This window comes from Rattus norvegicus, chromosome 9 (genome assembly GCF_036323735.1).
Source record: "Rattus norvegicus strain BN/NHsdMcwi chromosome 9, GRCr8, whole genome shotgun sequence".
Classification (NCBI taxonomy): Eukaryota; Metazoa; Chordata; class Mammalia; order Rodentia; family Muridae; genus Rattus; species Rattus norvegicus.
Window position 1 is genome coordinate 58,213,744 of NC_086027.1, and position 26,138 is coordinate 58,239,881.

Consider the following 26,138-nt stretch of genomic DNA (forward strand, 5'->3'; position numbering starts at 1 on the left):
AAATAATAGACCGAGCAAACAAAAACTTCACCTATAAATTTGTTAATTAGAAATCTACTCAGATTTCTAATTGTATTTTATTCAGCTGCCTGCACTTCAGGAAACAACATATGCATTTAAAGATACCAGTTGTCAGTTGATGCATTTCCTCTGTTTTGCAGTCGTATTTAAAATACAAAAAAAAAAAAAAAGAATCACAAAATGATGTGCAAAAGAGTAAATGGAATCCCAAGTTCATGCATGGGAAGGCTGCTTTTTGTTGTTGATGCTGTTTTTGTTTTTGTTTTTGTTTTTGGTTTTGGTTTTGGTTTTTTTTTGTTTTTTGAGCCAATAGTATACAAGAAGCCATTGGACGCACAGGCCACTTCAGGGACACTGGCGCGTACCTGTAGCACAGGATCCTTCTGAGACCACAAGTATCTCACTCTGTTGCTTGCAGGCAGCTTGCCTCAGGTAGCATTCATTCTGGTAGCTCTCTCCATTGGAGCCACACACAGGCACGTAGTCACTGTTACACTGAGGAACAAAGAGAAACACACGAACAGAAAACTGTGGTTGTTATTGGATTCTATATTCCCCCGACATCCTCAAGACAAGTTACCATTTTCAAAACAAACCACATTTGGTGTTCAGTGATCTCAAGTTGTTGCTTTGTAAAGAGCCTGTCATTGAAAGATACACAAAGTCGATGTCAAGTAGACCATTTGGGCCTTTGATTTAGACAGGGACAACACAAGTATCTAAATTAATTAAGCGATTCTGAGAAAGTGACTAAGCCACTAGCACACAAAAGATGTAACAACAAGCACACCACTATTAGTTAATTGTTTTCCTGAAGTATCCTTGCTAATTTCTTATTAGGGTAAAAATAAACAAATCAGCCATTGTCAAGTTATTAAAATCAAGGTTGACAGCTATCTTTGTAGGCAGCAGAAATATTTGGCTGAAATCTCAAAACCATAATAACAAAATAAAATATCCCAGTTACTTCTTGGTTATGATTTTCTATTGAATTTTAATATTGATAAATTAACGACTATTCAGGTGAGACGGATTTTCTTATTACTTTTTAACATTCAATCTTCAGATATTGATAAAGACCAAGCAGAGAAGCAAGACTTTGAAATATAGACAGAAAACTTTCACCAGAGGTAAACTTAATATCAAATTTGTTGAATAATCCAAACTATCGTGTTTCATGTGTTTGAGAAAGAGAATAATCTCATTACCAAAACTACATATTTTTACATGGAAATTAGACAACCTACCGGGTATAGCCATCCTATTACAATCACACTCTAAGGCATTACAGATACTTGGCTCTGTCCCTTACCTGCTAATTACACCAGGATGTGATTATCTGCTGATTACTACTACTGATGCACTTCATTGTTTAATTAAAACAAATGAAATGATCAAGATGATTATTTATCAAGGCTTGCCTATGCCAGAAACACAATAAGGAAAACCATGCATGCAGATACATGTGAAAATGCTTTTCTGTTTACTACTGTTAATTAGAATGTTTGAACTTTTGACATGCCAGAAATTTACTATTCCTACAAAATAAGTCAGCAACTTACCCAGGTAGCAAGAAAATTTCAATATGCATGTCTGTATTTTTAAAAGTCTATCACATGTAAATTTTAGCTCAAGGATTTACACCAAAGATTGAAAAATAAAACTGGCATAAGGTAAGAATTTAATTGACAAAAGCTTGAGACATATTTTTATGCTGCAATTTCTTACATTATCTGTGCCCTTTTATTCACAATAGCCTATTTAATCTTCTTTCTTACTTTTATACAACAAAAGCTTAGTCATCTCAAAATTTATTCACTTATGTACTTATCTTGTGTACGTATACATTTGTGCATGTGCTTGCTGACTCATGTACAGGTTTATGCCCCTCTGTGTAGAGGCCAGAGGTTGACATCAAGTGTCTTTCTCAATCACTTCTTCATCTTCGTTTTGAGTCAAGGTTTCCCTCTGAGTTTGGAGTTCTCAGATTCAATGAAGCTGGCTGGCTAGAAAGCTCCTGGAACCATTCTGTGCCTGCCTCTCCATGCTGTAATCATGGACGTGCATCGTAACACTCATACTTTTACATAAGGTATGTGCATTAAGCTCAGGTCTTTATGCTTGCACAGTGAGTACTTCATTTTCTAAGCCACTTCCCAGTTCTCCGCCCAGACAATTTACATGTGATACAAATCAGTGCTTTCTAAATGAAAGGCACATGAGTCTTGCCTTTGTTCTGTCACTGAATAATTCAAATATTACATTTTGCTAGTTGACATTTTTTCAAAGAGTAAATCCAAATTTTATGGGATTCATATCATGATGGCTACAATTGCTAACAGCATGATTTACTACGTATTTTAGAAATCTTCATCTTTATTTCTATAATTAATAATTAGATATTCTGGATACCTGGTATTCATTTAATAATCCTATTCCATAGATATACTCTTGGCTCATAGACTCAGTATATTTATATAGCTGCATATGAATTGATTTGACTCTGATTTTTGGTAATCCATTGCTACTATTTAACTAACTAAGAAATCCTCTTATGAGAGGTGACACCTATGGACTGGACATATTGATGAGCTTTCCAGACATATATGCGTTTTATAAATTATATTTGATTAGTGACAACTATAAGACAGAGTATATCCAGTGCTATTCATAAAAATGCCAGTGGCAATTTGAATTTTCCAATGAGAAATATTGGAGGATGAAAGAACAAATTAGAGTGGTGCGAATTTTATATTCATGGCCAGGAAGACAAATGGATGGTCAAGTACCAGATAAATGTGCTGTGCTCAGGACCTGAGACTGGAGAATGGACCTGGAGAATCACCAAGCTATGGTGGTATCTGATGATTGGAGGAGTGAAGAGGAAGAAGGAAAGAGCTGGTAAAAGAAACAAAGAATTTTATCTAGCCTGTGTTTCACATGTGTGTCAAAAATATTTTTGACAGTTCTAGAGAAATTTATCTGTATGAATATGTAAACTGAGATATTTTTGCTTATGTCTTTCTACTCACAGTATTACTCTCCATATATGATCTTATGAGTCCTAATATCTGATGATGAAAACTTACCCAATTGTATGTTTAAAGTTTCTCATTGGTGAATTGTTTTATGTTCTTAAAAGTCTATTCGAAAAGCGAAGGCTTTCCCACACTGGGTATATACATCAGGTTTGTGTCTAGTGTGTATTCACTGCTGTATTTTGATGTATTTATATGTAAGTGTTCTGCCGTGTCAATCACGTACACAAACATTGTCCCATATAGCTGGTAACTTGTTGCATAAAAGAAACTACAAAGATTTAAAAAAAAAAAGAATGAACAGTAGACTGGCTTAACTTCTCTTTAGATACATGATAGCTAAAAATGCTGTCAATTACCTCTCTGTTAGCTTCCCATGGTTAGGTCTGGCATTCGTGCCCCTGGTTATCTTCTAGTAACTAAGTTTAGCAACATTTGGTGTACAGATTACTTGTGTTCACATTTTCCGCTGCCTAACTTTGAATTTTTTTTCTCTTCTTTCTCATATGCTTTAGAAAAGTCAGTAAAATAGAGGGCTTGTCGATGGGGCAGGGTGGCTGGGGATCTTTGTCAGGTGCGATGGAACAATCCTCATATACATCTTAAAATAGTGAATAAACAGATGAAGTGCTCATGTCACTTCTAGGAGATGCCTGCAGTAAGCCAAATGTGAACAGTGCTTAAAACAGAGCTGCCAAGTTCCATACAGAAGCCAAAAGGGGGATTTGCGAGAGCTGAGAAGAGCTTAGCTGGAGATTATCACCACAATGTTTTTGGCCCTTGGTACCATGACTTGCACTCATTAAAACGGAAACCACAAGAGGACAGGGATACTCTCAGCTGTTAATGCTCAAGGGTGGATGTCTAGTTCTGTTTTCCTTCTGTTTCTCACAGATGTCTTTGTGTCTTGCTACAGAGGTTGGTATGTTACTCAGTAGTTAAAGGTCTGTAAGTTTCATAAGTGGTGAATTGAGATACATGGGGAATTAACATAAGATTTAAGATCTCACGCTTCACTATAAACATCACCCTATTAAATGGAAATTATCTGACATGGCTTATTTTTACTAGCAGAATTACCACTTAGCATTCACAGTGAAGTACCATGGTTTTAGAACTAGAAAACAATGAAACTGTGGCAACCCTCCGTATGAGAATGGAGAAACTGCCACACTGAAATACACTGAGTTCTTGAAAATGGTTGTGGGGCAGTCACGACATTATTCATGGTCTGAATAGGGAGAAAATAGATGTTTAGTCACTTACTAAAGATTACAAAGTTGTCCGGTTAACAAAAACAAAATTAAGCCATGGTTATGTTTAAGTCTGTAAGTGTATTACATAAGCTTCTAAGAGGAATTGGTGGTTCCATTTTCCTTATGTTTTTAAAAATCTGAAGTTTGTTTTCCAAATATGTGATTTCAATAAAATGACTTTGTTCCCAAGGTTTCACATTGCTTAAGACACTTATACAGTACCTTAATGGATTCAACAACTTGGCCAGGGCATAAAAATGATGAAAAATTTATCATGTGATTAAATGCTTGTGTGGTTAATATGGATTTTAAAGCTGAAAATCCAGCATCTCAAAGCTCTCTGTGACTTAAGTTTTATCTATCGCCAGCACCTTCCTCAGAGTCTGGCATGGAGAAGGTTCTCAACAGATGTTAAATGAATTCTGTTATATTCTGTTATCAAAGGCTGAGGAAGAATAGCTTAAGATATAAAATAATACTCTTTCAGAAAATAAAACGTTTAAAAATCTATATGTGTTGCTGTTTGACCATTCCAAAAGTAACCTTTATTTCTTTAGAACAACATCTTGCATGTATCATGCTGGTGGCTTTTTAAATGGGCAGGTCTTTGACTGTGGTGGATGTGACTTTAACTCTCCATGTTAGATCATTAAAGGACATGGGTTTTACTTGGCTTCTCTCTTCATTGTGCCCTTTAAACCTAGCCATTGTGTTATGTCAAAGTACAACATAATCCATGCAAAGATTCAGAAGTGGAGAGGAGCCGAGCTCCACAGGTGGTGTTCAGACATGAATTAGAGCCCTGATCTGAGCATAAGTACTCCTTAGTCCTAACAACAGAGAGTGATGATAACTGGTTCCAAAAACTAATCAAAACTGCACATCTATGAATAAAATAAACATTCATGAAGACTCTAAGTTCTGGGGAAAATTTTGAGCAGCAGTAGTAACTGAACATTTTTAGATACAACACATAGTTTATTAAATGCAAATATTTAATATCTAAATTAAAAAGTTCTTGAGAAAGCATAAGGCTACCTCATATTAAGCTTATAAACTATCATTGATCATTGTTGGACCAGTACTAAGAACAACTGTATCTCTCTCTGCCTCCTTTCCTCCCTTTCACCTTTCTGTTGCTCTTCCTTTGTTCATTCATCCATGTTTCTCCTCCTCACTCCTTCAGTTTTCCTTCACAATTGACTTATCACATTGACTAGTGTAACTTTTGGTATTTTGTAGGAGAGAGGATACCTGAGACCGCATCACATTATAAACTTTTATTTTATCATCTTAGAATTATTTGTAGAGGTTTAATACCCCCTATCCAATGTGTTTAGAGGCACAGCATTTGAGATCTTGGCATTTATAGAATGATAGAATAGACTTCAACTTTTGAGCACCTATATAAAATACTCCCAGAAACACTTAAAATTTCCAAACATTTTAAACATCATGATGGATTTCAGACTATTTCAGAATTTGGATTTCTGGGTTACAGATGTTCCACTTATATTGCCTTATTAATTAATGTCTATAATAAATTGGTATTGCTTTTGTGTTATTGGAATTATTATTTGAATGCTTAGTAATATTGAAAAATTAAAACTTATTCACTTAAATATAAATATATTGTTTGGTTGACTGTGTTTCATATTCTGGAATTATGACTTACTTAATTGGAAACTATATTAATAGTCATAAATTTCCTCATCTTATAAACCATGTAAAGGGTCTGGGAATGAATCTCTATAGTGAAGCACTAGCCTAGCACGTGCAAGGCCCTGGGTAATGTCATCAGTGATGTGGAAGAAGTAAGAAGAGAGGGAAAAAAGAAAAAAGATGGAAGAAAGGAAAAAATTAGCTAAACCAAATTATCTAACCTAGTTATAAGAATTGAATGAGTTTTGAAGGTAGAAATTAGTGTACTTTAAAGTATCTAAAGGAAGTCAGATTCATATAAGTTCATTTTAGTGTTTTAGTAGTAATATATATTAGAACATAAGTTATGCACAATATGTCCATTTGTGTTTGAAATTTATCTCACATCCAGAAAGACTAATATACCTCCCATTTTAAACATAATAACTTATGCTTATATCTGAAAATGCACAAAAAAACAAATTTAGTATTCTAGATAGCAGAAATTTTCAGAGGTCTTCGCTTTTATCAGATAGAAGGGGAAAAACATAAAAAAATAGAAAAACAACCTAAAAAAAACATGAAAATGCTGAAGACTGGAAGAAACTAGTTCAAGGAGCTTTTAGTTTAATATAGTTCATCTCATGCAAGTTGTACAATTTTATTTAACTATGCCCTTGATTTAAACATTCAGTAATTCTGATACATTTTAAAGTCTAAATTTATTACTAGGAAGATGTCTTTTTTTCCTCTTAAAATACTGACTAGTGTAAAACACATTAATCAGTATGACCCAGTAGAAATAAGGAAATACAGTTATAGTTCCTATTCAAATTTTCATTTATTGTTCCCAACCTACTCCACAATTACTCAATACAGACTGGATGACCAATGTATGAAAAGCACAAATATCCTGACTGATAAAAGTCTCTGTGGCAGCTAAAAATCAAGCACAGATCCTTTAATAAGAAAACGACTTGCTTCCATTTTGGACATTTATACATTTAGAATTATACCAGTTCCTTTTACTTCTTCCGGCTGAAATACCAGAAGCAAGAGCATCTCCTTTGAGTACTGTACTTTGTGAACCATTTTATGCCACTGTTAAGTTTACTTACTGTATCTATCCCTGGTTACAAAAGTAAGAGAAATTCACAGGAATCACAAAATTACCAAAAAAAGCTATAAAATTCCATAAGACTGACTTCTCCAATTGGTTTTCTCACCCTCTTTGGTTTTCATTTGTAAAAATTATGACTTGGGAATTCCCATGCTCTGTCTCCTTCACATAGCTCTTCACTCACTGTGATGGAGAATGTGAAAGTTGATGACACCTGTAGGTGACCTGCACTGATGCGTCTCTAAAGCCATAGCAATGTCTTTGGCCACTTTAAGCTATCAATAAGCTCGCTCTGTTTCTCAAAAAGATGGAAAAAAATGCCCATGGAGCTTTGATCTTCTCTAAAAGTATCTCAATCCACATTTAAAGATGAATTTTCTTATCTGCCTCACTAAGATGTTGGGTCAGTTCCTCAGTATTCACTATTAAGCCAATCCTCAATATTGTATATTAAATCAGATATTTAAATATGACTTTGCATTTCTATTTTTTGTAACTAAGTATTCCTGATCTTGTTCATAGTTTTATTTCTCTGCATATTTCTTGACTCGGTTTAAATTAGATGTCAATGTTTATTTCTAAATGTAATTCAGTAATAAGCTATAAGGTGCTAGTTCAACAACCAAGTCATATGAGGCTATGTAGTGTCATATTTTGAAAAGAAATAGACTCCAATAATTTTCATAATAGGAAATGGGGGTAAACGATTCCAATGATAACAATGGCAGCATCATTTTAAATTAATCTTAACAATTTTGATTACTTCCTTGTAAAAATACACATTTTTATCTAAATGTTGAAATCCTCTCTCACGCGTGACACCCTCTACCTCTCTCCTGTTTCTGAGTCATCATGGGCCTCTGTGTGTTCACATGAACCCTAAAGAGACTCTGTAGTTGTTTGATGTGCTAGTCTCGAAACCTTTAACGCATACAACAGGGTTCATGATTCCAAACTGGTACAGTAGTTTTGGAGTGACTTTAAGGGAAGTTGGCATAAATAATATCATAATGGCAGGATAAGGAAACCAAAGCCCCTTAAAACAAGCAACAATATAATAATAGCAATGACAACAACAATAATGACAACAATAACGACAACTTGTGAAAAGCAAAAGTACAAAACCCCACCTGTTACCACTGATCACTCTGACAATTATCCTCAGTCAATTGACCTATAAAGTGGTACGCACACCAATGGTCTAAAAAGTGGAATCTGAAGCTTATCTCCCACCAGTGACACTTCTGCCTAGGTCACATGCAGGTCGTATGTCTTCTCGACTACAGCTGGCTCTCTTGGCAGTATTTTTATTTGACGCTAGCCTCCCTTTGAGTCTGTACATTGCCAAATGATGGGTTGCACAAGAAGCTCAGTGCCTTGTAGCCCCTTTAATGAACTGAAGATGCAAATATCAGACATCTTACCTTGAACTGACAGACGCAAGTCACAGTGTCTCCAATCCTTAGACATTCCCCGTCAAATTTACAGGTGTTGGTATCACACAGGAAGAGATCATTTTCTCTGTCATCGTAACCTCAAGTTTAAAAAGAAAGCTCCAGTCACTTTAAAATGTTATAATTTTTAAAGATTTTTATTTTTAAGTTTTTTATTGTGTAGCATGAACAGAATTTACCTAACATTTAGTTCCAGCAGCCACAAGTTTGCCTTCTACTAATAACCTCAAAATCTAGGGAGATGATCAGTAGCAGTGCACACTTTCTCAATTGTTCCCTACTCAACTGTCCTTCAGGATCATCTTTTGAGCATGCTTTCTTAAATCTAGCTTAGACTAACAGTGGCTGTGTGAATGAAAGTTTGATACTTGCTTCTCTGCTTTCTTATTAATTTTTTCTCACTAAGTAGGATACATCAGTGACCCAAACTCAACATTCAGGAAAGGATTTGGTTATGGTCTGTGGTTGCCATTTTAATATTTCTCTGGTCTTTAATTGTTCTTTGCTTTAAGATCTGAAATGACCCTTATTTACAATCTCTCCAGACAAAGAGGAAGCAAACCCTCGATAATAAAGATACACAGACTTGGTGTTGTCTGTGAAGGCCTCTCTGACTCCAAAGAAGATTGATCACCTTCTAGTTAACAGGGATGGGAGGGGGCTGCCAAGTTCTTCACAACCTTACTAGACATAGTTCTTCCTTTTTAGTTAGTGCACACAGATTTGACATATCTGGCTCATAATGCACTTCTTCATCGTCAATGTCATATTTAAAGTATTTACTCCTAATACCAATATCAGTTAAGAATGAAACAAACGAGTCATGTTAAACTATGAATATGTCGACATTAGCTATGATCAAATTTTAAGGATGTTATGTTCCCAGGCGGAATTTATTCTTTTAAAAATAGCATACATGAATTCAGGAACCAAGAATAAGTTAGAGACATGTTGTGCTTCATAAAATGCCAAATTTAGAAATTACCAAAAGCAGAACCAAGTTAGTCTACTGACCCAAATCTAAAAGGACTGTACATTTCAACTTGTCTTAACAAAGGTTAAACTGGAGTGACATACATTAATTAATTGTCTCAGCATTTATATTAGTCACCCCTTAGAATTTTATATGCCTCCACCTATGTTATACGTAATAATCACATCCTTTCAAAAGTTACACACATTTCCTTTCACTCACACATCTCCAAAGGCCACCTTATTCAAAGACAGACTTAATTGTGAGAGGATTTTATTTACATAAAATGAAATGTTATAAACCCACTTGCTAAAATGAGACCAGACTAGACCATGGGGACAATGCCTATGCATGTTATAGAGTTTAAAAACGTCAAAGAAAGCACACTACGATTCTTCGATTCTTCAGGTACACTAGAGTCTCTGATATTGAAATGTAAAATCAGCCAGGAAGAGTGCAGTAACTTGGAGCTTTGGGCCCCTTTCAATTAGAGGCTTCAGTAGCATGCAGCTGTCAAGCTGTAGTATTCTGACTGAGACTGAATGAGCAAGAGGACTGCCTAACAATGAAACACAGTGCAGAAGTGAAGGGGTTGGAACCAGCCATGGTAGGGTCACTGTGTTCTCATAAGAGAGTCTATCAGCCCTGGGGCATGCCCATTCTGGTGTGGGGGCAGGGGATCTGTGATTGCTTCTTTCTCAACTTCTGTCCTCCACATTGGAGCTTGGGGAAGCTTGGATTTGGCATCCTTTGGCTACAAAATCAACCTCTTTGAAAATCAATGGCGTTTGCGGCCAAAGAAAGAGAGAAGGGAGTGGGGGTGAAAGGAGAGAAGAAAGGGAGGGAGAGAGGGAGAGGGCGCACTAGAGAGGGCTAAAGAGAGCTAGGGAGGTATAGACAGATCAAGCTATAGGAAAGGGAAAGAAAGGGAGGGAGGGAAAGGAGACGGACACACATACACACACACACACAGAGAGAGAGAGAGAGAGAGAGAGAGAGAGAGAGAGAGAGAGAGAGAGAGAGAGAGAGAGAGACTCACTGACTCCATCCCTGGAAACTTGCCTCCTTAGAATTATCTGTGACCCAGTGCTGACTAGAAACCCCGTGTATCCAGAAACATTTTATGCAGGAATTAACAGTTTCCCTGCAGTCATCATTTGATTTATTGCTTTCTCGATTGTTCTTTCTCATAAAGTTATTTCTCTCACATCCAGGCTAGACTGTTTTTTTAACGATGGGAAATATTCTGCGTGTTTCCCCCGGGATCGAGAACCCAGAAAATTACCTCTTTAGTATTTCTCCTCCAATTTGAGGAGGGCAAACATCTAAGGTTCCCCACACCTGTACTTTGTTCCTATCCCAGCATGCCCAGCTTTACAGAAGCAGTCCCCAATGTTTCTCAGGATTGAGGTGGGAAGTCCTGGGTTTCAGGCAGTGGCTGTGCAAACGCATGAGAGTGCACAGGTCTGTGGAGCTTCTGCGCTTCTGAGAGGTGAAGGAGTAGAGGTCTGAGGGTCTGGACTTACCGGAGCAGTTCCAGCCGGTGGGCGTTTGGCAGTCACTTAAGGAGGTAGGGAAAGCAGCGAGTTTCACCGGGCGGGCTATGATAAGCAGCGTCACCGGCAGCAGCAGCAGCCAGCAGAAGCCCTCGCAAAGTGTCCAGCTGCTGCACTGCCGCGGGGACTCCCACAGCACCATGACTACTTCGCGCAACTCTGCAGCAACCAACGGCTTCTGAAGAACACGGGATCGCGGGGGCCACGCAGCGGGCTACTGAGCATCCCGCGGACCTCGGCAGCAGAGGAGGGGGCGGCAGCAGAGACAGCCGGCGGTGAGGCTGCGGCCAAAGGAGCGCATGATCTCCGGAGTTTCAGCAACATCCAGTGACTGGGCTCAGCCTGCGGAGCGAGGGGATAGTCCGCTGAGAAGCTGCGCCCCAGACGCAGGGAGCTGCTGCCATAGGAACAGGGTCGGGGCAAAGGAGGAGCAGGAGACAGAAACCAGGGTGCAGAGAGGAGGCGGGCAACCGGCCGAAGAGAGGAGCGCGACCAGACTGGGTGGAGGGACAGTCACAGCGCCCCGCAGCCCAGCCGCCGCCTCTCGCGCTCTGCCGCCCGCATCCCTCTGGCGTTTGGGAAGCAGCAGGTCCTTAGCCCGCCCGGGGTCACGTGGGAAGCGGCAGTCGGACTCTGATTGGCGGAGCGGGATGCAGGTCCCGAGAGGGAGGGGTCGGTGAGGAGGTGCAAGGAGGAGGCGGCCACCGATGCCACAGATGGGCTAGCTCTCTAGGCTCTAACCCGAGTGGGGCTAGGCGGGGATGGCTCTTGGGAGAAGCTCGGGCTTCAGGGCGGCTACTCCCACGCCCTTTCATCCCACTTGCCCGGCTGCTCTGCTCCAGGACGCCCCCTACTGTGTGCGAGGTCCGGGTTTGCGCCTCTCTTCTGTGCGTGACCCCCGGCAGCTAGCACCGGCTGCGGCTGGGTGGCCTTGTCTTCCAGCTAGATGTGGTGGGGGCGGAGTAGGTGGAGGACCAGCAGCCACAGGGCAAAAGGGGAAGCTGGTAGGGAGCAGAAGGCGTCCCGCCGGCGCCGCCGGGCCGGGAAAGGGATCCAGGCTGGGCATGTCCTGGTAGCATAAGAAGCACAAGGATGCTTCTCTAGGCGGTGGCAGAGAAAAGAGGGCAAGAGGCGGCAGTGCGAGAGCCAAAAAGCTCTGATGGCTTAAAGCAGCAGCAGCGGCAGCTAGCTCCCCATCAAACCCGACGGTGCTCGCCAGACTGGAGCAGCCAGTTTCGCCGACTCTCCCCAGTCTCCCTGTGTCTCCTATGCCTTCCAGGCTCTCTGCAGCTCAGTCCAGCTAGATTTGATTCCCTCTCCCCAGCGCTCTCTGGTAAAGTAAAGACTGGAACCTATTTGTGTGGCTGTCTAAAAGGTTCAACCAAATGTGGTTGGAAGGTCAGTTTTGGTCGGGACAAGAAGCCGGAGCAGCAGCGAGAAGCGTCCCTGCATTCAAGCTGAGAATGGGTTACAGGGCGAATCCACAGCGAAGCGGCATCCCGGAGGAGAGGACTTGCTTGGAGTGCTCAGGCGGTAGACCCGGGCGCTCTACGCCGCATCTGTGGATCACCGGCTACCTGGGAGAGGCAAGGGAGTCTAGCCCCGCAGGAGTCATTGCCTCCGCTTGGTCCTCCTTCGCCTCAGCACTGGGGAAACAGCAGAGCGGTACCCGCCTTCTTTCTGCCGCACTCCACGCAGTTAGGCACACTCTTTAGCTTAATGGTATGTTAGTTCTCAGGGCCCAGAGCTTTCTGGGACAAGGATGGAGAGAAAGTCTGTCTCCAGTGACTCAAGTCACTACTGCAGTCACAGGGTTCTTGGTGCCTTGCACCAAAGAGTTTTCCTTTTGAGTGTGTGATCGTTCAGTCATTTAGGGTATTGTTTTCATCCACATTATACATATGTACTCTTGCTCCATTTCCCTCTCCCTTCTCATTTCCTGCTCTGTCCTCTCTTTCTTTCAAAAGCGTTCCCCTTTCTCTTTCTTTAAATTACCTTGTATCCCCCTCCCATAACCTCCTGAATCTTGTCTAAGAGCATTGTTTGATAGCATCTAACAAGCAATTAGCGAGCTTTACCAATCACTTAAAAGAGTCACCAATAGACTTTGAAAGGGGGACTATCTATCCTCCGCAGACACCACCAGAAAACAAACTGTGCCATAGCAGTCTCTTTAAGAACTGTAACCTCCAACCTCTTCCTTGCTTTTTAACTTCCCCTTTGTGAGACGTGATCCTGCAACACCGCTGAGCCCTCAGAGCCACCTTTCTCTTCCTCTATATGTGAAACCCTTTCCTTTATCTCACATCCTGCCTCCCTCCCAAGACTACCTTTCCCCTCCCCCGACCACCTCTAAAGATTTCTGAATCTTGGTGTCTCTTGCCCCTGGCAAATAAGCAGCCGCAGATCTCAGCGTTCCAGTCAATGGCATCTCTCACCAGCGAAGACTCCATTAACACAGATCAATTTGACCAGACGTTGAAGGCATCAGAAAAATCGGCTTTTAGATGGAGCAACTGAATTGTTGAAGGAAAAGGAATGCCCAGAAGATGGAGCTGCCAGAGATATTGCAAAAACAAAGAAACAGAGATGCCTTTCAGCGGAGCCTGCGACATTCATTCAAGCTTAATGCAGATCTAGCCGCATCAACTACACTGTACCGAGTGAGGAGTGCCAAGGCGTGGATCAGCGATCAGCAACTAATCAGGCGTTTGAACACAAGCCCCTTTGCAACTAAAGGCAAAGTCTCTCAGACAATGTGTTTTTGCAATGATTATGGTCATAAACCAGCGTTAGGGTTGCAGGGTTTGACTACAACCTAGAATTATACAGAAGCTTTTAGCAAAGAAATTTGTTATTGAACTCTCTGCTTAGTGAAATTTTGGTGTGCTTTGTAAGAATTTGTATTCTTCAGACCCTTTGCCCACGGTAACTTAAACCGCCAAAGGAGTTCATGACTGGCGGCGACTGGGTAACAAACACTGTTCTTTAAATTATTGAGCAATTGGAACCAAAAAGCCTTTCAGCTGGAGATGCTGTGATTCTGTCCCACTCATGATACATTTAGTGTTACAGTGCCACCAAGAAACAGAATTTTGCAACTGGCATGCACCACCAAGTGGCAGAAGAACATCATTTACTGAAGGGATCACCGCATTGTTCAATATGTAAATAAAAGTATGCATATTATGTAGCTCTTCATTAGGTACTAGGGAAGTAGACCAGCACCGATGTTTGTTCTTTCACTCTTTCCCAGCAGGTTCTAATCAGTTTCCTTACTACATTTTCAATTATGCCCAGGAATCATGCTTAACAATATACATTATATGATTAGTAGTAATTTGATTGAACCCGTACCATTGGTGTCCAAAGTTCCTATTTAAATTAGTGCATAATAATAACTTCCAACATTCCTCAGCTGAACCACTTCAGTTGTGGAATAGTCTAGAACCGAGAGAGAGGTTGTCATATCTTAAAGAAATTGAAGATCATTTTTTTGTTTTTGCATAAAACTATGTTTAAAATGTAATAACTTTTTGTTGTCAGCTTCATGAATTATGTAGATTTGCATTTCATTTGAATTTTTATGATTTTGAAGTTATGAAGTCATTATTGCCCTTCCCCTCTCTTTCCTCCCAACTGTTCACAGGCATTCCTCATTTCTTGCAAACTCATTACCGTGTTTCTTTAGTCATTGTTACACATATGCATACATATAAAAGATAACTTTTAAAAACATTGAGGAGAGGCTGAGGGATAGCTTGGTTGTAGAGGATTTACCTCACAGGCAAGAGGCCTTGAATTTGATCAACTCCACAACATCAAGGACAACAAGAAAAAAATAATTTTGCAAGTGGAAAGGAACAGCATTAAAATCTGTGAAATTGGGGTTGGGGATTTAGCTCAGTGGTAGAGCGCTTGCCTAGCAAACGCAAGGCCCTGGGTTCGGTCCCCAGCTCCGAAAAAAAAAATCTGTGAAATTACTTAGGGCTTAGGAAAATTGAGACAAGGAGGAGGAGGAAGAGGAGGGAGAGAAGGAAGAGGAGGGAGAGAAGGAAGAGGAGGGAGAGAAGGAAGAGGAAGAAGAGGAGGAGGAGGAAGAGGAAGAGGAGGAAAAAGAGGAGGAGGGGTTCTAGAAATGTAACACTGAAGATAAATGAGTTTGGAAAAAATATAAGACACTTTAGCAATGAGGGATTTGTTTTTCTTCTGTTTCTAAAGTTTTCTGATTGTTCAGTATAGGCATGAAGCATGTTGTGCCTTCTAATGTGTCAGACATTTAACCGACAGAAACACCTTGTTATTTAATTCCTATAGCACCAGTAGACGCAGAAATAACAACTAGTTTTGTTTTGTAAACAAGCATCATCAAGCATTTTAGAACTTAGCAAAACCTCTGTCTAGGGGTTGGGGATTTAGCTCAGTGGTAGAGCGCTTGCCTAGGAAGCGCAAGGCCCTGGGTTCGGTCCCCAGCTCCGAAAAAAAAGAACCAAAAAAAAAAAAAAAAAAACCTCTGTCTAACATCAGAACACAAGACCTCCTACCATTTTTATCATACTACTGTTCCTTTGAGATGGACTATACGAGCTCTTCCCATGAAGACTATCAGTGCTTTCCTTGGTTCACAGAACACAGCCACATGCAGTAACTCTCAAGCAGAAACAATGAGATCCAGTGACTGCATATTTGTCTGACAATATTATAAATGGGGATTAATTTTTTAACATTTTAAATTTATTTTGTAGGCATGCATGTGTATATAACAGTATATATGTGGAGATCAAAGGAAACTTGTGAGAGTCAGTTTCTTCTTCTATGGACCATTAGGGTTCCAGAGATCAAACTCAGGTCATCAGGTTTGATGTTAAGCACTCTACCTATGAGCAGGCACACTGGCCCAGGAAAGTCTTAAAAAATATGTCTTTTACTTTTGAGAATAAAATTACACCATTTCTCTTTCCATTTTTTCCTTCTAAACCCTGTCAAATACTCTCTTTTCTCTTTCAAATGCATGGCCTACTCATAATTAATGTTGTTATATGCCCAAGACAATTTTCTGATGTTAGATATCATTGCTGAATTCCAACATACCCGACACAATTTGTCCATCAAACAAGAATAGTGGTCACTTCTGTTTTATTAGGGATGTTTTAATAATTAAGTAACACTATGCTTCTTTCTGTGGGGTAAAATGTTTGACACACTAAGAAGCATTATGTATGTCTATAAGTATATGCATATAATATATATATGTAGTATGTCTAATATATGTTTTATGTAATATATAATGTTTTGTCTGTATAATGTTACTTGTATGTATGCTTTCAGGGCTGACCAGTTGACATTAGTTAACCATTTCCTGTGCTATTCCCCGGAGAGGACTATTTCTCTTACTCTCAGAATTCCTTGCGTGCTTGTGGTTCTTTGTATAGGGCCGAGGTCTCTCCACCTTTTCCTCATCCCCTTTGGCATGTCTATGGATATTCTTGTTCAGCTCATGATGATGAGTAAACAGAGATAGCTTCTGACAATTTCAGGAAACAGTCTCATAGAAAGCTCGCTGGTCCTGTGGGTCCCACGTCTTTCACTCCCTCTGCTGCCATGTTCCCTGAGCCTTAGATGACAAAGTTGCTTTGTAGATGGATCCATTGCAACTGAGTGCCATTGCAACTCTGCATTTTGATTTCTTAGAGTTCTCTGTAATGATCTTCCTGTGTCACAAAGAGAAGTTTCCTTGGTGGGGGGGGGGGTGAGTAGAAGTTTCATATCTCACCAGCAGAATTTTCCAATCAGAAAATTTGGAGTTGGATTCTGTAATCTGTATTCATTCTGGCTTTGGAACTAAGGTACTACGTATGCCTAAGCATGAGTTAAAAATGTCTGAACTCTCACTACGATTTCACATTGTTTTGGTAGAGAAGTTAACAGAGACTTAAACTCTGCGCATTGAGAAGCTATGGGACCTGTTTTGTGCATGATCGTCAAGAATATATTAAGTGGCTAATATGTCTAACTTAGCAACTATATAGCTGTAGATAGTTAATAACACCTACTAAGAATGTTCTGGAGATTAAGGAAAACCTTTCATTAATTAGGAGAATTCCTATACAAATGGGTGAACAGCTGAATCTGTGAATGAACGCACATACGTACCATTTTCTGTATACAAGCCAAAGTAATTATGGCTGAATGATACTGTACAAAGTATGTTGATCACTAGCAATTAAAGAGGAGTACAGTATTAATATTGCAATTTAATTTCCAATCTACTTCAGATAGGTAAGTAGAAACAATGCTCCAAATTGTATTCCCTTAATAGGAACATGAAAAGCACATATTAAAATTTCTTCGTATGATAAATCTAATGGAGCCATGATTCTAGATGAAATTCTACTGACATTTTCCAGAAGCTGTCTTCATTTCTTACTGACTTTTATCACAAAAAAGTAGTCATATTTGCTATTTTCTCTATTTTATACAGTTAACAATGTTTAAGTTTCACTATGTAATTTACAAACAACTTCATAAAGTTTAATTTTATCTACACTTTTAAATTCTTGTGTTTTTAGTTATTTTTGATACTTAAAGTTTAGCTTTGTAATTTTAGTATTGGAGAAATAGTTTAATCTTAGGTCACTGGGCCTTAGTCATGGCTTTATATCATAACTGTCTAGGGAATTAAAATACACTGATTAACAGTTCCACCCAGCTCTTGGAAACTCTGAGTTAATATTGGCATGCACTTAAGAAATTCTCCTGGTGTTCTAATATCATGCTTTGGCTGAACCCTGTGTTGACAAGAAGGATCCTTCCTTCAGTATCCACATATCCAAGTTGGAGAAACAACTGAGTGAAGTTTTTTCTAGTTGAGGCTTTTAAATTCATCTCACAATACTTTCTGATAGCAATATCTAATAAAGCAATATAAAACAGATGATGTTTGAAACTAGCTTGCCAATAATTTACAGAACAAGAACAACTACAATTGAATTTTGAGAGTTAAAAGCTACAGCTACCTCAATATGACTTGGTTTCTTTGTATTTACAAATTCAAATTAGATTTAGTGTCTGTTATTTAAATGGCAGCCTTATGCTGGGACCTACTGCAAGACTTTTGTTTTCCAGTCCATCGTACAATCTTTTCATTTTTAGTCAGAAGAAGAAAAAACTATTTACCTATTTCTCTCTTTTCTTTCTTTTTTTCTTTCTTTTTTTCCCTTTTTGCTACTCATGGCTATGACTAGTCTGTACTAGACCTCTTTCTGGCTTTGTAAAAAGGACTACAAAGGTAGTTATTTTCAGATTGTGTCATTAGCACCAGAGTCTTTAAATTTCTGAATATTATATCCATTCATTCCTCAAAATACATCTCAGTCATTTTCCAAGTGATAAATCAGGTACTTGGAGCACTAATGTCCTCTGACTTTGCCTATGTCCCCTCAAACCCTGCATTGGAAGGAAGGCAGGGAGGGATGGAAAGAAATGGAGGGAGAGAAGGAGGTGAGTAGAGGGAGGAAAGAAAAGGTGAGACTGCCCTTTGTCATCTAAGGAAACTGGAAATGGCTGTACACTTCTGTCTTATAGCTTCCTTAAAAGCTCTGTGGAACCCTGTGGTTAAGTCAAATCCATGCACATCAAATAAAACTAAACACCTGTTTAACTTTATTGAATCCATATTTTTCAATATTATTTGATCATTGAATCCCTTTTAGCAGGAGGGCCTTAAATGATGGCAGCAGATTTTTCTATGCTAATATTATTGTCTTACAGTAGTTTAGAGGAAGGAAAGCTCTTTAAAATAGCTGAAAATTTGGGGGGATAGTCCTGTTCATCCCCTCTGACTTTTCTCGCACACAGTCAGGTGCAATGTCAGCATTAGTATAGCAAGTCTCCCAGGGCTTTCTTCTCTGCAATATTCCCTCCTGCTGTGGATGTTTCAGGAACAAGACTAAAGTATCAGCTTTTGCTGACACAATCTTTAAAGTACTGTCTTCCAGTTCATGTTATGTAAACTTTAAATTATTGTAATTTCCTTAGCAGTGTTTCTAGCATAAGGTCAGATGTTGATAGTATCGGATGATACTACATCAGATGAACAGAACTTGAATCACAAGATTGAAAATAGAAGCTGCCTCACTTCCTTACACCTTTACACACACATACATACTTCCTCACTGGCTGGGTTATTAAAGACTCTGATAAAAGAACCATGTCTGTTCTACCTGGCCTGCGTATTGGCGGTCAAAGCGGGTCATATGTTGTTCCCCGCTAAGAGGCTGTGCTTGGTACCATCCATGGAGGGCATTCACTGGGCTGTCTCCTATGCCACCTGGCAGTCAAGTTGAGCCACTGGCTTCTTATGGTGTGGTTGATCCAGCCTGAGGAGAAGGAGTCCATCCGCCAGTATGTTTGTCTGAGACTCCAAGGAGGCCATGGCTTGTTGTCTGATGATAAGGAATTAGTTGCAGAGAAATTAAATATCCCTTGGGTTCATATCCATCTGCAGAAAACTTCAAAGGGAAAGCAGGTTCTTGTGAAAGACTCATTGAATCCCTATCCCAATTTCAACGTAAACATCTCTCATCAAGGGGACTATGTAGTTCTTGCTGCAGAACCTGAGTTACAAATTGTCATTGATAGCATGAAGACTAGTTTTCCAGGTCTTGATTCAATTCCAGAATTCTTGCATATTATGGAAGAAAGTTTACCAACAAGGAGTGGGAAACAATCAGAAGTTTTAATGATGAGTGGACTCAATTGGATGTTTTACCAGCACTGGGTGCTGAAAGACAACTTCATAAAAGTCATTGGTTGCATTGGGATTTGAAATGCAGTGGCTAGAATTTGACGTATCTCCATTAAGCATGGACACTGGCCAGGTTTATAAGGAAACACGTTTGATTTTAGATGGGGAAGAAGAAAAAGAAACTGGGCCTTTGAGGAAAGCAAAATGGATGAACACTACTTTGTTGGAGTGGCTGTTAGGAAGCCTGATGGATCTAGACATCAAAATGTTTCATATTAAGATAATTCTAAACCATCCTAGAGGAAGCTTATCATCCTTAACTTTAATGATTCGGTAGCATCTGCTATTCCTAGGACACCTGAGGATCCTTTATTTTGGGGACTGTTTTTGTTTCACAGAAGAAATTCTAGTATGAAATGGTACCAGGTCATGATAGGATTCTCTGAGTAAGGAAAATAGATGAAAAGAGTAATCTTGTGTATTCACTGAAGCAAATTGCCTGATGTGATTAAATTTTACTTAACAAAACATTTTTAAAGGCACGAATGCTTTTTAAGAGCACATTTCCAGTCCAGTGCCTCCATTGTCTTGGCAAGTATGTTTACATCTTCCTTCCAGAACTGTAATTAATAGAAACGATGGCAGAATCTTCCCAGGATACAGGTGCATTTTAGCAAGAAAAACTAAAGTGCAAACATGCTGAGGGCAGGCGGTTCCCTTTGCTTTTCATAGAACTACTCTAAAATTTCTGTTATCTTTCCAGAAACTTTTGCTGCGAATTAATCCACATTAGCTTTTCTAAAAGTAGGGACAGGTGTTTTGCAGTGATAAGAAAATACATCTGCCCTTCATATCTGTTTCTGCTACATAAACTTAGTGGTTCTAAGCTACTGTCCTGCATGACATCTGTTTGACATATAGCACAAGGTTTAAGTTGTCAGCATTACAACACTCATTTTTGCCTTGACTGCACTAACACACACTGCTGTTGGAACTTGCAGGTTTTATGTCTTTATAAGTTGTAACATTTATTTTATCAGTGATAGATTAGCCCTCCAAAGATTCCATCAACTCAGATGTATCTGTTTTTTTTTTTTTTAAAACCACTGTCAAAATTAGACTACTAGAGAAAAAAAGTAAGCCTCTTGTCTTAGTTCGGGTTTCATTGCTATGAAGAGACACCATAACCATGGCAGCTCTTCTAAAGGACAACATTTAATATGGGACTAGCTCACAAGTTCAGAGGTTCAGTCCACTACCATTACTGCAGGAAGCATGGTTGTATCTAAGCAGGCATGGCCCTGAAGGAGCTGAGAGTTGTACCTCTTGTTCCAAAAGAAGCTAGGAGAAGAGTGCCTCCCAAGTGGTTAGGAGGAGGGTTCAAAGCCCATCCCTGCAGTGACACACATCCTCCAGCAAAGCCACACCTCATTGTGCCATTGCCTGGGCCAAACATATTCAAACCAGTATACCTGCTGTGCTTTGGGAGAATTTCATTGGGGTCACACTACCGTGGTTGAGGAAAATGTACCATAGAGTACTCATTTCTGTGTTCGGAGTTTTCATTGTCTGTGTCATTACTGTGACATTTTGAGAGACATCCTTATGCCCTGCAGACAGGTTTTAGAAGTGGAGTGACTGGTTCGAAGGGTTTAAACAAACAGCTTTAGGTGTTACCTCATTGCTCTTGAAGAACTGCAGCTTCCGCTTCAGTTAGTCCTGTTTGCATACCACTTGTGCCCTCTGATCCAACTGCAGGTATTACCTTGCTTTTTATTTATCTGAAGACTGGTTTGTTGGTTTTGTTGTTGTTCTTTCCTTGTATTGAATAGCTGTATAACTTAAAAGTGATGTATCACATTTCAATTTGCATCCCTTTCATCACAAGTGAGGTTAATATGACACGGTTATTGGTTATTTGTATTTCCTTTTTATGAACCTATTGCTCATCCTCATTTGTTTTCATTTACTAAATAGACCTAAAGTGAACGTAACATATTAAGATGCCAAGACCATCGTATTGATAAGACAATCTATTTATGATTGTGCTGAGTGCCTTCAGGAGTTAATCTTGATACTGTTAAATAACAAGAATTAGAGTATTGTTTTTATTACTAACATTAAATATTGTGTGTAACTGCTCTAAAAAAAAGGACAATGTGATTTCTCATGACAGGATCCAGGAACCTACAACATCTGAGCTGAGTTGGTGCTCTGGATCATAGAAACCTTTGTGTCCTGGGAAGGATAATTAGCTTCTCTGAGCTTCAACATTCTCTCTTAGTCAGGTGTCTACTTTAAAAAAATTACTCGTGTAGCAAAGAAAGAGTCATGTGTTACAAAAGAGAGGCTATGTGCTGCCACTCAGGGTAGGACAGAGACAGGTCAGAGAAAATTGAAACTGGCAAATTGAAAACCAGCAGAAGTAAAGGCAGCTCTCCTGTTTCACCCCAGTGCTCTTTTGTAAACCTCAGATATTTGAATTTTCTGTTGTCCACATTAGCTCATTTTTTTCTGAAGCTTTGAAATCCTAATTGTAATAAGTTCATAATTGAATTTAATTATAGTGGCTATCTACCATACATTATTTGTGTATTATTATGAAATCATGAGTGTTCTAAATGTCAATATATTTAACTATGGAGAAAGATGTACTAATTTATTTCTTATTTTATGTAAGTTCCCCAAATTATATTTCAAAGAGTCTTGCCTGTCATATACAAGTGCCTCTCTGCTGGAGATTTCCCCAGTGTTCTTAGCGAGCCAGCCCAGAGGGTACAGGGCAAAGGCTGCAATGGAGAGAGTTCACAGCCTGTGTTTCCCACTGGGACATCAGCCTCTGTTACACACTGACTTGAAGGGGGAAACAATGGCATTTGGGAAATATGCTCTTATTCCTGTCTCCCCTCTGGGTAGCCTACAGACACAAATATACCACTAGGAAACAACTGGAGTCCACCTTGACTTTCTGGTGTCTTCATGCCCTGCAGAAAGGGGAAGGTGGGACCCAGGACAAGAGGGATCAGGTATGATTGGGAGCAAGTACTGAGTGCTGGAGGGCACTGGAATGCCTCATTAGCTTAGGGAAATATTTCACAAATCTCAGGTGCTAGTTGAATAGGTTCTTACCATGAGAAAGGAAATAGAACCTGTAATCTTAACCAAGGCTAGGTGACATTCAGCAGGTAGAGGTGTGTGGGGGGTGGCAGTTGAACTTCCCAGACAAGAACAGAGAATGGGAAGCCCTCCCAATAAAGGGAGTCAGCCATAGAGTACCAAGCCACAGAAGGCTATCTAGTCAATGGTAGACTTTCACCTTAATTAGCAGAGTTTTTCAACATCTCCCATGATTTATTTTTTAATGGAGAAATATCACTAAAGTACCCAGCCTCTATACTGGGGACAGTGTGGTACTGAACCAGAATCCAATTAGCAGTGATGTTTGCAATGTATTCACTGTTTTAAAAATTGAACGAGGCAGGGTATAAGCATCAAAATAAAACAACACACACCAGAGGGGTAATGAGGGGTGGGAGCCAGAGAGACAGGGATTATTGAATCAACTTGCTGCTTATTGGCTTGGTCCATATTGCTTGTTCATTCAGATTTCTTATATAACCCAAGATCACAAGCACAGAGGTAAGGCTGTCCCCAGTGGTGCTGAGCTCTCCCATATCTGTCACTAATGAAGAAAATGTCCTACAAGCTTCCCTACAGCCAGGTCTTAAAGAGAAATTTGTTTTCACCTCCCTTCCAGTGACTTTACATTGTGTCAAACTGACATAAAAACTAACTGGCATACATCAGCTGTTGGTGGTGAAATATTGAGCAATGATTCTTTTAATGAAGTTAATGAAGACTAAAACTTAGATAGTTAAAATACTTTTATGTATTTTATAATCAACATCAGTATTATTATATTTGTATTGTACCAGTGAACAAGTGAGGAAAGAAATATGATGTCATTAATCAATGCGCCAAAACTGTAAAATTTTATGGCTTTCTGTCCCTTTGGTAGGCAGATTATTTAATTATGTATTTGTGACAATGTTAGCAGTTAATAATTAATAATAATTGTTACGGAAATCTAAGTATTTCTTGTGCTCATTACTACACATATACATTTATTTTCATTTTAGAGGCCTGAGAAATAATAAAGATATGTCTAGTGCTTCTACCTGCGTGCCAATGCTCTGGTGGCACGAGCTTACCTTTGGAGTTGCCACTATAATTACAGAGAGCTGGAAGAGAGGTCTCCTGTGTGTGTTATAAATATTGGTTTCTTAAACTGCATGCCATAAGTGTGCAATCACTTCTTTGCTGCATGCATTTCTCTAAACACGAAATTATACCTGATACGGATGCTAACACACTGCATTTGGCTTATGCTTTCACGCAATGGAGTAGCATTTCTGAATTGTGTATCATTGAACGCAGCCTACCATTTAGGTGAAAGAACTCTGTTCCGTGCACATGACTGGGAGGATATTGTGGTAAAAGATATCAACAATGGCCCCATTAATGCCGAGATTCTACCTGCGTCTAATGGCTGATAATGCATCCTCCATGACACATGTGAAGATAAATTTACGGCATTAATAGGCTTACAGTCCACAAGAATAAGCTATTTCTCTAACAAGTTCCCCTTCTCTAATGAAACATTATCTTCCCAGTGGCATCTGATTGATGGGTAACCGTTGGAAGAGGCAGGGCTCTTTTATTGGCAAAGCATTACAATGCCTATATCTCTGCATAATCCATGCTTGTATTATAGGGTTATACCTAAACATTGAAAGCAAAAAGTTACATTTCCTGAAAACTCACATTTAAAAAACATTCTTGGTCGAGAAATACATATCATCTTAATATAACATTCAATATGGAAGTTCACTTTTCAGTGATACTTCTTTATACTTCAATTTCAAAGAAATTTGAGGCAAAATTAACCAGGTTGACTAGTCATGTCAACATATCTAAAATGGCACTCATGAATTGGCAGCCAGGTCAACGGTTTTAAAATCTATGTTCTGGATCTCGAGTCAGAAAACCTTACTTCAGTTGTGCTAAGCGGAGAAATTCTTTGGTTGTATTTATGTGTATGTGTGTGTAGTATATGTACAAAGAAGTGCACATAAGAGAGTATAGAGTACATAGTGGTTTCAGATTCCATTGAATTATAGTTACAAACAGTTGTGAGTTCTCTCTCAGACCAAGCTCTATGGTGTAGATGCTAAAAGTAGTTCCATATGGATCACAAGGTAATAAAATGATGTCAATTAAAATAAATAAATATTAAATGCGTCATAATTTTTACTTCAGATTTATGATCACAGTTTTACTGAGAAGTTGAATTTGAAGTATCATTAACTTCATTACATACTTAAGTGTAGATTTATAAGCCTTTTCCCCATATATCCATATTTAAATCTATATATTTACATATATTCCGGTATTGCATCATTGGGAAGTGGATAAATACGATCTACGGCTATTCCGATAAAAGTGCTAAAATCTCATAGTATAATATGCTTACTCATAATTTCAGAAAGTTTAAAGAATCTCTACAAACCGTCTGTGAACCTTAGGGAAGATACTATAGTTTGTTAGTATACTTTCATTACTATTAAGAAGAATAATGTTACCACAATAACCACATTATTCACCCATTTATGAAAAACAGGAAGGAGTTTGGGGCCTGGAAGTTGTTGCAGTGAGTAAAGTGTTTGTTGAGGATAAATGAGGGCCTTTGTTCAGATATTCAAGATCTGTGGGAAATGTTGAACATGGCAGCATGGGGTTGGAATCCTGACATTGGGAAGCAAAAAATGGGAGAATTCTTGGAGCTCACTGCACAGCCAGGTGGGTCAATAAACAAGCTCCATATTCAGTGAGAAACCTTGGCTCAGAAGATAAGGAGAAGACTAATAAAGGAAGATATTCAACTGATACATCTGGTCTCCACATGCACACACACACACAGATGCATGCATATATACACATACACACACACACAGAGGGTGAGAGAAAGGAGGGAGAGGGAGGGAGGAAGGGAGAGAGAGAGAAACACATGTGCATATACAACAAAGACATGTATAACAACACATGCATGTATACAGATACATGCACATATACACTACAAACACAGAGAGATACATGCACACACAACAAAGACACACACACAAACACACACACAGAGGGTGAGAGAGGGGGGAAGGAGGGAGGGAGGGAAGGAGGGAGAGAGAGAGAAACATGTGCATATACACAACAAAGACATGTATAACAACACATGCATGCACACAGATACATGCACATATACACTACAAACACAGAGAG

General features: G+C 39.2%; 1 protein-coding gene and 1 pseudogene across 1 annotated transcript in view; one reads left to right on the forward strand and one right to left on the reverse strand.

Moving 5' to 3' along the window:
• Tmeff2 (transmembrane protein with EGF-like and two follistatin-like domains 2) overlaps positions 1-11,629 on the reverse strand; it is a 287,500-nt gene extending 275,871 nt beyond the window's left edge. Inside the window, exons 1-3 of the mRNA NM_001394330.1 lie at positions 11,030-11,629; positions 8,501-8,610; positions 387-516 (exon numbers count right to left, since the gene is read on the reverse strand). Of these exons, the coding sequence (NP_001381259.1) occupies positions 387-516; positions 8,501-8,610; positions 11,030-11,201 (412 nt within the window). The 5' untranslated portion in view covers positions 11,202-11,629. The remainder of the gene's footprint in view (positions 1-386; positions 517-8,500; positions 8,611-11,029) is intronic.
• Positions 11,630-18,927: 7,298 nt separating this feature from the next.
• Positions 18,928-25,007, forward strand: Aasdhppt-ps1 (aminoadipate-semialdehyde dehydrogenase-phosphopantetheinyl transferase, pseudogene 1; annotated as a pseudogene).
• The last annotated feature ends 1,131 nt before the right edge of the window (positions 25,008-26,138 follow it).